Source organism: Phragmites australis, chromosome 2 (assembly GCF_958298935.1).
Source record: "Phragmites australis chromosome 2, lpPhrAust1.1, whole genome shotgun sequence".
Lineage (NCBI taxonomy): Eukaryota > Viridiplantae > Streptophyta > Magnoliopsida > Poales > Poaceae > Phragmites > Phragmites australis.
This window is the reverse complement of record NC_084922.1, coordinates 50,507,183-50,519,302: the sequence shown is the minus strand read 5'-3', so window position 1 is coordinate 50,519,302 and position 12,120 is coordinate 50,507,183. Positions and strand designations below refer to the sequence as shown.

The following is a 12,120-nucleotide window of genomic DNA, read 5'->3' as shown; positions in this document are numbered from 1 at the left end:
GAGGAAACGGCGTTCGCCTTCACCACTCTGGCCTTCTCGCGCTTCTGAGCCAAGGCCCGCGAAGCCCTTGGCTTCATGAGGAGCTTCACCTGCCTCGACGGGCTCCTGCATTTCACTACGCTCCACGGCGCGGTCGCCGCCGTTGACACGGAGGGTCATCCGCCACCGCAGCATCGAAGGGAGTAATCGTTGCTTCCTTGGCCACTCTCGGGGGTCACGATATCGGTTTATGTTCTCCCGGACCACGTCGGCGACGTGGGGATCTTCAAGCACTGCTTTCGCAACTTTGATCTGATTGGGCCTACAACGGAATCGCCGATCGGAGTGTTGTCGCGATTCACCCACACTGCAACCGGATCATCCTTTTTGATAGGTCGCAGCAGGGGATGCTGGTGTCTTATGATCTGGATCAAATGCATTGTTAGCAGCATCAAATGTCCACTAGAGGTCCTGCTTTTGTCGCTAAGCAGGCTCCAACCTCCAATCGAGTTCTCAAATTTTGCAGTTCTAATTTTAAAATAACTCTGATGGCCAAACTGGATCTCTGATGGTCAATCGGATCGTAAATCGGATAAAGGTTGAAAAGGTATTATCGTTTAAAGTGTGCTATCAAAAAGAATAAAGCTCATCCAAAATATAAATAGCTCCGTCCAACAGTTTTTGACAGATAGATTCATCTAGCATCTAAGAGTATTCACTCTAAATCATCACATCAAGCTTATCCTCCAACCTAACATCTAAATAAAACTATAATCATCTCTCATAAAAAAAAAAATCCCTCCAACTAAATACACCCTAATTGACTTCACAACCATGCATGCGACTTGCGTGAGGACAATAAAAATATGCATGTCACATTGCAACTTATTTGTACAAAATGGACGAATTTAACAGAGGGTTCCAAGCCCCAACAATCGTCAACCATCAACAGCAAACAGATAGCACAAATATTTTTGTGTGCAATACATCCGAATGACAATACAATGATGACCTACCAGGAAATGACCATACGTGACAAACGCATGAAAAAGATATACACATATGGACAGTCATAAAGCAAGCTAGAGCGTATTAGGACCTCACAAGCAACACAACTCAGGCCATGTACAAATAAAAGAATTGACCTATAAATTTGCAAAAACCAACTGAGCAAGCCACCAGTAGCCGTCCACAGAGAATGACCAACAATAGAATAGACTTACTCTCATGGGACCAACCATGAGAAGGGGATCTCATTTTGTAGTAGACACTAGAAACAAGGCTTGTTCAGGAGCATGATCTTAGAAGAGATCTGCTTTCCGTTTCTGTAGTTCTTGCTTCCAACTTGGCTGTTGGTAGAACGCATCCTTAATCATGCCAAAAACACTTTGGAATTCACTGTCTGATAAGTATGCCTGCAGAATCAATAGAGCTGTTCAATTAAAATTAACCTGACAAACCTTCTTCCTAGTGTAAACCTCTTTCAAGCGAACTCGAGCATGAATAGAGTTGGTTCAAATGAGCAAAAAAGAACATATGTATAATTATAGAAGGAGCAAAGGAGTTGTCCTAAGACTAGAGAACCGGTGGAACAAAATGCATGAATATAACAGGCTGCATCCATATAACAGACAAAAGCATCAGCAATTTAGCTGCAGCCTAAAGGCCAACGTAATCACTACTGACCAGCAAACAACAAAACATGTATTCACATTTCAGATTTTCAGTCATTAAAGGAACCCAAAGAAAATCCTTTATAAGAAAGAATAAGCAAGTACATTCAGATTCAAGAGATAAAAACGTGTTTCCAGAACAAACCTCTCTGCGTTTGTAATCTATCCCACGAACTGGATCGGTAGACTTGGATATCAAGCGGTCGTAGCTAAATGTTGCTTCACCCACATTCTCTGTTGTTTCTTCCTCTTGGGCCTCAGACTCTGCTCCGTCAGCCTCAGATGGTGCCCCATCTACTGCAGCATCTTTCTCTTGGTGAAATACAGAAGAATCCCCAGCTTCAGACTGAGGAGAAGATGTACCAGATGGAGTTATTATGACCCTGTCGGTGTCTGCATTGATTAAAGGAGTCAAATTTTGAAGGGGGGATATGCCAGCAAGTCTGTAATGGCCTTCACCTATGATTCATTCCGTCAGTCAGGTCTACATAAAGAAGCCACTCCATAGTATAATAACAAAATCAAATAGACATGCTCCAGTGTTCCAAGGCTACACTTGCAAACCAAATGAAAGCAAGACTAAATAAAAACATTTCGAAGAAACAAGAAATACTAATCAGATAACCCAAAAATGCCTAATACTATGATAATGAAACTTCCAGTTTCCATATTTTTGCCATGTTATTCCTTAAAAGATGGGAAACTGAAAAGGAAGGTACAGCTCTACCAGTCTTATCTGCTGTGCTGCTAGCCTTGCTAGCTCGAAGATTTTCTGAAGATCCAGATTGCTCAGCAGTCAGTACAGAGGACAGTGCAGCTACTGCAGCTGCTCTTTGAGAACCTCGACCTGAACGAGACGGAGAAGGGGTTTTGGTTTTTGAGGATGGATTAAATGCATTAGATAAGGCAGCAAGTGCTGAGGCGCGTTGAGTGGGTCCATCGCCTGTGCTTTTAGGCCTCTCATTAGACTGAAAAGGGATCAATAAGCTAGTTACACGGGCACTTCCTCAAAAAAATGTATCATTATTTTAGTCGAAAACTCGAAATGTATCAACATTTTCGTGAGGAATCAAATCAACTGAATAAAACTTACCTGCTTTTGTTGGGAAGATGGATTGAATGCAGATGATAGAGCTGCTAATGCAGATGCCCTTTGAGTGGGTCCACCATTACCAGAACTCTTAGATGCGCTCTACAAAAGGACTATGCTATAACGATCGTACTAGTTTAATATATATTTGCATATTCCAAACATTGATTCAATGGAATTTTCTTCAGTTCAAATGATTGCTCATGTAAATATCAAGTCCATCACGTAAAAGCAAAATAGAAACCAACTTGTTAATGTCCAAAAAGCTCATTCACGATGAGCATGTGTATATAATATCTAACTTTGTATCTTAAACTTAAATCTCAGGCTTACCTCAGAACGCAATCCAAAAAGTAGTGAGAGTTTCTTCTGGAACGAATTTCCATGAACCTGTATAAAGCATGAAACTCATTAGTTATTATCATGTAGTCTGTAACATGTGCTAGCACACTAGCATAGGAAGCAGCACGAATAGCTAAGCATGCCTAAGAGAGCTTGGTGAAAATAATGAAGACTACCTCTGGAAAGTAACTTAACCATAACCTTGCAGCAGAAATCGACTTATATTAACTTACGTAAAACACCCTATCCCACATATGATTAATACCAGATAGAACAGCAAAATCAAGATAAATAGTAACTTGTAATGAGATATCCAAGAGCATACCACGGATTTTGTATTATCCCAAGAGAAGTATGTCTTGAAAAAGCATGGTTCATTCCCTTCTATGACTTTATATAGTGGTACATACGGAGAAAGATCTTCAATAGAATTTGCATGCTCTATGTATTTCTGGAGAAAAAAAGTAATCATCACATGCTGCATAATGGTGGAACAACAGCAAACCAAAGCAATAAGGTCAAGGCTTCAGGTTATACCTGGCCAATATCAAATGCCTTCTGCTTTTCTTTTGATTCGACGCACTGACCAATCCAAATGAAGACCTCACCATGTGTGTCAAATATCATCATGTCTTCAGTTAACAAATCATCTTGGGAAAAGTTGAAGATCTCAGTAACCTGCAGAAGCCCATAGAAATCACATACCCTGAACTGTGCGATACGGAGGAATAGATCTAACGAGAGCAAGTTTAAGAGGACTAACCTCCAGTCTCCCTGATCAATGAGGATCATGTTATCATAAACAAACCAAAGCAACAAAAAGATTATTAGACCAAAAACTTGTATAATACAGATATTTCAAATGAATGAAAGGAAAGAGAAACTTCATAGAGATGCATAACTGGATGAAGGGAAGGAAGAAATTTACAACAACTAACCATTCTTAAATGAGAAGGCATACAAGTGAGGCTCTCTAGCTATAATATCCTGAGCGGCGTTTCTGTTTGTATAGCCCTGTTTTCCACCAAGAGCAAACCAGAAAGCAGAACTCTCTGTCCCCTCCTTGCAATGCTTCACTGCCACACCAGGCTGTAAGATTGGAAAGATCAAATCTTAGTAAGGGATATTACACTAGGGAAAAGTCAGGGCTTCCGAAAGTTTTGGATGTTCTAAAGGATTTGAAGGACTACTTAAAATAAGTGATGAGATTTTAATTGATATTCTTAGAACTGTTTAAAGGTGCCCCCATACCTTAAAAAACTCAGAAACTTTCGCTGCCCACTGATGCTGCTCGTAAGTGCTAGAATTGCCAAGCCACGTAAACATTGCATTCCCGGATTGCAATACGAAACACTCCGTTGAGCTTAAAGATGTTGCCACCTACAAAATAGCAACTGGATTTCATTAAAGCTCTTTGTGGAGGTTGTTTCACTCCATAACTGTTGAGTCCATATATTCTAAAATATCACACTACAATCACACACTCATTGCATATTTAACAAGGACTTCTTGTACAGCTTGCACATTATACTTCGTTCTTAGAGGTAATAAAAAAGCCTTCAATGAAAAGATCCATTAATATCAACAAGAATAACAGATAGAGCTAGGTATTACCGCATCAACTTGAAGCGCCTTATTGTTGTGGATTGATGTCCCAGATACTCGAATTAGAGCTATGCCTTCAGCAGAATAAGTCTCATCAGTCATGCCCTTTTCTTCTATGAGCTTCTTGTATCCAGATCCAATTCCACCCTACATGATTTATTGATTTGCCAGAAACATATTATTCAACCTTTACCTAGTAGAAGACTATGTAATACTCAGATCTATACATCATTTACTGAAAAATAACATAAAAAAGGAACAAACAATCATGTTTGGCAGGCTTAATGTGTGTACCTTCAAGATAACCATGGGTTGAAAAAGAGCAACAAACTGTGGTGGCTCCTTCCCTTGATAAATACGCCCCTACAAAACAACTGCAAATAACTCAAAAGTCTTCGCTTATGAACAAATATTGTAGCCACATATGAAATGAGATGAAATGCAGCACCAGAACAGGCCGTCCTTTCAATGAATTCCACATTGTATTAGCTAATTGAGATGCCATCGTATGATCATCCTGCAAAGCATAAACCAAAAAAGTAAACATAGATCCAGCTCGCTTGTACAAGTGCACAAGTTCTATTATTGCAGAAAGGAAAGAACAAGTACCAACTAACTTCAAAAGAACTTATGGCACGAGTTTAGCAAATGGATCGAAATAGTTGGGTTGAAAGTCTAAGAAATATGTTCTGATTAAAACCATTAAATGGTATTAACAAATACTAAACCAATGAAACAATAAATGCCACATCACCAAGATAAAGTGGTGATCACGCACAGAAATTCTAAGCACAGCAATAGAAAGGCGGACATGGTGCAAAACAGCTTAAGACCACAGAGCAAGTGTGGCAGCATGCAAAGTGTTATTACCGCCAAGCTATCCTTCCCAATCCAGTAATTGAGATAATATTCTTCTTTCTTGTCGCCTGAATGATATGTGTAGAGAATGATATAACAGTCTCCACTGTAAAACTTTCCAATGTCTTCTTTTGGCAGGGCAGTCTTAGCATTGCCATCAACGCACCATACCTGAATTACAATTTTTATTGGGTAAGGACATACCCATCAAATGTCTTTTCTAACTACTTGTTTTAAACAATGAAGCCCATAAAGAGGAACATTGATCAGCACAACCTCGAGTTTTCCACCGCCTTCAAGCAAAGGAGGAACTTCCTCATCTACTGGAGGGCTGCTTTTTGCAGCTCCCTTGACATCAACACCTTGTTGCTTCAATAAAGCTGGAAAAAAAAATTAGCAGTAATCAAAGGGGAAATTTCATTATCCTTGTAATTGAATGAAATACCTGCAACTTTTCCCCGTCCTTCCTCTGCACCAGAGTTCCCGGCGGCATTACCCACTGGCCATGATTCAAACTTGGACTTGAAAGCATGACTCTCATAACCTTGAATCACTTGAGTCACTCTTGTTGTCTTTGGCCGTTTTTGATTGATAATGAATTCCTGCAAGAAGCAAAACCATGAAAGCGTTGCATATAAGAAATGGAAGCAAAGAACATAGAAGAAAGATTCAAGCATTTACCTCAACCGCCTTACTGGCAGATTTTCTATCCTCCATTTGTGTTACCCGGCCAACCCATACATATATTTCAGCTCCACAGTCAAGTAAGAAACATTTGGTATTCTCAAGCACAGCTTTTGTAAGAGCAGTGTCTTCCAACTTCAATTGACCGTCATTGATGCTGCATGGAGTACATTTGATGATGTAACAGTAAAATACAGAAGGCGATAGGGGACAGAAAGAAGCTAAAGTCTGATAAAATCTGTAGGCGCAAGACATGGAAATATACTTCCGGCACCCCTGAGCCATAGCATGGACTCACTCGACAATTTCTGATACGTGGTATATATGGACATTTGCTTCCAACATCAATTGGTCAACATTGATAGTGCAACAATTGCCATTTGATAGCCTAGCAGTGCAGAAAAAATAAAGGGGCACCAAAGAATACAAGGTACATCCGGTTTGCAGTTGCTATGCTGCTTTGCGTTGTGAAAATTTGCTATTCAGAGAAGCTTTATCCATTCTACTAAGATTTTGTTTTGATGGCTCCAGAAGGAAATGCTCTCAAGTAGGTAATATATCAAAAGCAGTAAGACAGACGTGCAGATTAAACCAAAGCAATGCCAAGCAAAGCAGCAGTATACCTGCAGGTACCTTAGATACAACAATGGAATAGAAGCCTATTTAAAAAACAGAAACTAAGCATCCATCTGATTTACAGCAGTTGATGAAAATTTTGGGAAAAAAATCATTCTTTAATTGCTGACTTGCTGTAATTTTCCTCTGCACATTACTAAAAGAGAATTATTAATTTGAACATTTTCAGGGATGAACTACCCACCACATGATTTTCACAACAATGTGAGACTGTCACGGGAAATACCTGTAGAGCTTTGGTGCTGTAGTTTCAAGTACAACATCATCGTCGTTCACGGTTTTTTTTCCAATTGGTGCAAAACCTCCAAAAAGAACCCAGAATTCACCAGAGTCGCCCTCTGCTTGTAATTTCCCATCATCTGACATAAAAAAAAAAACCCATAAGAGTAGAGAAGAGAGTTGTGCACCGGCTGACATGTGCCAATACAAAGTTCAGATGTCCCCTCACCGACTATGGCAACATCGCACACACCCCCATGGTACTTCTCCTTTAAATGTTGGATCACTTCCAATGCTTTGGCCCTTTCTTGGATATTCGAGTTAGCACCATTAAACTGATATATCTTATTTTCAGCATCCAAGATAAACACATCATCGTGGTTTAATGATGAACGAGCAAAGGGAACCTGAACAAAGGAGGAGGCATATGGAATTATTTAGCTGAAAATTGAAAAGGATGAGCAGCATGGGAACAAAATTTTCCATACCTCTTTAACCCGAATAGCTCTCTTCCCTCTGCAAATATACAGTCGTGTTTCAAACTTTTCCTCTTCAGGCTTTTTGAACCCAGATGCGAAACCACCCTCCAAAGGTATAATGCAAGGCTTGAAGTATGACAGGAATTTGTCAGATTCATAACTTTGGAGTTCCCTATGCTGGATTGCACGACCACCAAGGATAGAATCAAGTTCAACTGTCTTGATGGCTGCAGTCCCAGCTTCATCCTGCAATAAAGACACATAGTCACAAGGAATGCTGGAAATGGTACTTCTAAGTAATGCAGAAATTAAGATCACAAGTGTGTACTTGACTCGAATCTTTCCCAATCCAGAAGTGGATGTCGTACAGATAAGCACCGCCTTTAGTACAGGTTGTCTACAAAAGATAAACAATAATTTACAACTTTTTGCCTTATGGACAAATAGAAAAATGTGTCAAAAGGGATTATGAGAATAAAGGCAAGCAGGCACCTGCAGAACTATGTATGAATCTCCACAGTAGAATTTACCGTGATCAGATTTTGGTAACTGAACTGGCTTAAAATCTTCAATTCGCCATATTTCTGTCCCACTAAATGATGCTAAGGGATACATAGACATAAATAAACAATGAAGGTCTACACTTGCAAGCTTTAACTAACAACAAAACTATATCAAAGATAATTTCTCAAAAAAGCAACAGAATAGACTGACAATCATGTGAACGGATACACTTTCTGGCCAGCTCCTTGAAAAGCAGGATCCAACACTTTTGCAGTTGACATCAGGGAGCAACTTTACCAGGATTACTTTGAAGAAAAAAAAATGGTAGAAGATGGCTCCACTGTACAACAAGTGCGCTGAATATTAGAGACACACCATATGCTGAAAATGGAAAAGAAATAAAGGAAATCAATTAACAATAAAAAAAAGTGTGTTCAATCAACCCAACAAGAAAAAGGAAACATAGTAAACCAAAACACCAATTGCAAGCAAGATAGATAAAGAAGTTTCGAACCAGATTTCATATATATAATTCGCAAAGTATGGATAATTCTCATGATTCAGAATTGTACCTTGAGCTAGATGGAGCTCTAATGTTAACAATGCGAAATTTCTATTTGTTTTATAGATGTTCATTAATGAACATTTTTCCATAAGAACCTCATTCTCCTCCAAACCCCATTGATAGAAGTCTCATCCCTCCTTCTAACTCCTCTAGGAAAAGCTCCTCTCCCTATAGATTCGTAGGACCTCATTGTACTGTTGTAAAAGCTGGCCAATTAGGCCTGATAGTCGGCCAAGAAAGAATGGGCAACCCCTCAGTTTACATACAGTCTAAAAAAAATGGGAAACCTTCCAATTAGGCAGTATAATTGGTGAACAAATGGGTTGGGCAATCGAGTAGCTTTTCAAAACATTGGTTTATCGTCACACAACCAAGAGATGGTCGAGGTTTGTCGGCAAGGTGCACACCTAACGACCTTGCACCTTGAGTATAAAGATGCACACTTTGAGGTGTTTAGCATGATGCCTTGCTGTGCCTCGCCCAAGCGCATCGGCACACTCCTTTTGTGCCATTGACTGCACTTATGGGCATTCATTCCATGCCACATGTGTTGTGATAACAGTGTAGATAAGCCATTTCTTAAACATGAAAACCATCTGTACAAGTAGCTTGAGCTACGCTTCCTATTCAGCCTTGCCATTGCTTGTCACCTTGGATATGTAGATATGTAATAATGTTATCCACTTCCATTAATTCGCTCATTTAATCATTAGTTTACTTTCCACACCAATCAGCTGATTTCCATCTATTTCACTCGGATTCTTCACAAGTGTTTCTCACTTGCCTCTCCTATCAATCAAACATTTCTCTTTGGTTAGTTTTGGTCATCAGGCTCAGCTTATCAGTCTCAGTTTTATCTCCACTGCTGACCAATTATGGTATTGCTTTGCTAAAATTCTGTGTATTGGGCTGAGAAACATTCATTATGTCCGTGCGATTGAAGTAGGGATGTGAGATATCACATTGATTAAATTGATTTAACTTACAACTTGTTTTGCATTTGAACCCGTACTTGAGAGACTTATCGACCGTTCTTCAAATATGGGTTCCAACTAGTGCTAATAGCAACAACAACAACAAAAAAAACCTTTGCGTAAATCGCCATTGGTGCTGTTTTTTCTGCATTGCCCTAAAACAATCGGTAGCAAGTGAATAGTGGTAGTTGTAGCTGATCCAAATACAGGTTATTGGAAGGTAGGTGATGCTTTGTATCCCTTTCCCTTAAAAGTACATGTTTAGTTGCTCATAGTTTTAGTCCACAGAGTTGCCTAAGTAACCGTTAGCAGCTTCAACAGCTGTTCAAAATTGATCTGCATGACCCTAAATATCTGCTGTGACCAAGTACGTGTAAGGAAATTCCAAAATTGTACCCCTAAGAAACACTATATGCTATCTTGTAATGTTGCCCTTTCCATTTGACTCTTGAAAAAAGAGGCATTCGTCATCCTTGGCATATCTGTGCTGTTGCTGTCCCCTTGTTCATAACTAGTGCTATATGGTTGCTTGATTGGATTCCAACACAGGGGCATCTGTCACTCTTGGCTTTGATGGCCTTCCACCCTTCAAATATCAAATATCCCGCTAGAGCAGGCAGCAGCAAGCCCAGCATCGCTATTTGTGTACGCGCTTCAGAGTTTATCCTGTCTATAATAAAGATAGCAACTGGGCGTAGTATAATGGGTCGAGTCAAATGTCGGTGCTGATCACGCAATCCACTTGGCTTCTGCGTGCAAGGTTGCGGCGGCTCGGAATCATGAGAATGGCTTCCAGCGAGACAACACGATGGACTGCTTCGCGGCAGGTGGGTGTTCAGTTAGAACTCCCAAAATTTTGGAAAATAGTAAACCGATATTAGTACTCCGCTTGGCAGCAAACGAATCCGAGACAAAATCGGTGATCCCAGGAGGAAATATTGGGGTCCCGGCAGAGAAGAGATTGTGCGGAACAAAAGGAGCAATCCGTCGAAGCGAGCTAGGCCATCCTAACCAGCAAAAAGGCGGAATCAACTCAACTCCGGGCGGATCTCCGCTCCCCGCCATTCCAGGCGTAACGAGGACGCCTGCGGGAGGAGGAAGAGACGTGCAATCGCGGAGGAAGGAAGGATACCTGGATCTGGATCGATGCGTGGTCGGCCGGCGCGGAGGTCGGTGGAGAGCCCGCGAAGTCGGCCGATCTGCACGTCGGAAGTGAGGGGTTGCGCCGATCGCCGGGTCAGGGAGAGGGGAATTCACTGATCACTGGATCACGCGGAGAGGCGAAGAGAAGGGCGGAATGGGAGAGGGGGAGCCACCTGGATCGGAGTTAGTGGCGAACGTAAATAGGGACGAGCGAAGAAGCAGCAGTGCTGCCTCTTCCCGTCTACGCAGCACGATACTTCTGGGATACGATACGATACTGTCGTAGCACCCCGGCTTTGTTTGCGTCGAGTTTTTAGATTTGGGTCATTTTTAAAAACTTTTTCTACGCTACGGGAAAATAATCTCTAAAAATAGATATTTTTTACACCATGACTATTAGTGTTGTTAAATAGCACGATGTCGTGGTAATTGACATTGTGATAGATGTTATATATAACCTTGCAAGTACAACATAGAATATCATAAGTTGTAGTACAATATCATATGTGATAACTACAACGATATCAATTGTCAGGGTATCGTGCAAAATGATCATTTCAGAATTATTTTTTATAGCGATCTACTTGTAGAATATATTTTTTAAAATGATTAAAATGTAAAAATTCTACATGTGTTTGATTGCTTCCCTTTTTTACCGCCGCACTTCAACTCATGGCCCAACATATTTTGTTTACTAGCTAAGTGTATGTGTACTATAATAAAAATATAAATATTAGATGTGGTAATATTAATCATAAATATTAGATGTGTTATGGGAGCAATGCTGAATAAATATATCGGGAGCGATGCAATAGTTTGATTTTAGATGTGGTCTTTAAAAAATTAGGATGAGATTTTTCGCTATATTTTCTCATATTTTTTTATTTATTTTTATTAGTAAAGTGGTAGCCAGTGAGGGGGCCAGAAGGCGGCTAGAGAAATAGGATATATGATAAAAGTGAATAAATTAGTCAAATTTTAGATGTTTTTAATAGATGAGAAGGGAGTAGAGAAAAAATGTAACACGAGAACTAACTCGTGTTTAATATAGTACAGATTATATTTAGAAAACTAGGATGAATTAGTAGTGTCTCGAGATAGAGTTCACTTTACTTCGATCGTAGACCACATAAGTTTTGACTTAGGTAAATTCTAAAAATTATACGTGCATATTTTAATATTATATGATGCACACTTATTTTACTGCTAAAAATATATAAAATTGCTTGCAATAAAATTGTTCATAAATTATTCGTATTTTTTATTAAAAATTTATAGTAGCTAGATCTGATATTGCCTTTAAATATTTCTAATTTATTTATAAAACTTATTGAACACTCTATCTAAATTACCTCAATCTGGTTTTTAA

The 12,120-nt window shown here is 39.7% G+C and overlaps 1 protein-coding gene across 3 annotated transcripts; it reads right to left on the bottom strand.

Annotated features, from left to right (window-relative positions):
• Positions 1-886: 886 nt before the first annotated feature.
• On the bottom strand, positions 887-11,018 carry LOC133909607 (villin-2-like). Of its 3 annotated transcripts, none has more exons than XM_062352112.1 (24): positions 10,741-11,018; positions 8,298-8,450; positions 8,058-8,157; positions 7,894-7,962; positions 7,575-7,811; positions 7,316-7,493; positions 7,094-7,226; positions 6,229-6,388; positions 5,993-6,149; positions 5,824-5,927; positions 5,560-5,718; positions 5,138-5,206; positions 4,984-5,052; positions 4,699-4,836; positions 4,336-4,464; positions 4,023-4,173; positions 3,848-3,858; positions 3,622-3,762; positions 3,410-3,535; positions 3,076-3,132; positions 2,746-2,844; positions 2,380-2,620; positions 1,798-2,111; positions 887-1,394 (listed from the first exon to the last, which is right to left on the bottom strand). In XM_062352112.1, exons 2-24 carry the CDS (start codon positions 8,348-8,350, stop codon positions 1,281-1,283), a joined length of 3,009 nt encoding a protein of 1,002 aa, XP_062208096.1. In that variant the 5' UTR covers positions 8,351-8,450; positions 10,741-11,018; the 3' UTR covers positions 887-1,280. The 3 variants fall into 3 exon arrangements, with proteins under 3 accessions (XP_062208096.1, XP_062208097.1, XP_062208098.1); XM_062352113.1 differs by having other exon boundaries at positions 8,298-8,409; XM_062352114.1 differs by having other exon boundaries at positions 1,798-2,045; positions 10,741-11,017.
• Between the last annotated feature and the right edge of the window lie 1,102 nt (positions 11,019-12,120).

Coding starts and splice junctions, on each gene's coding strand:
- LOC133909607 (XM_062352112.1), bottom strand. CDS start 8,350: ATGTCAACTGCAAAAGTGTTGGATCCTGCTTTTCAAGGAGCTGGCCAG. Junction 8,158..8,297: donor CAAGGAGCTGGCCAGAAAGT/GTATCCGTTCAC, acceptor AGCATCATTTAG/TGGGACAGAAATATGGCGAA. Junction 2,845..3,075: donor TTTTTGGATTGCGTTCTGAG/GTAAGCCTGAGA, acceptor GTCCTTTTGTAG/AGCGCATCTAAGAGTTCTGG.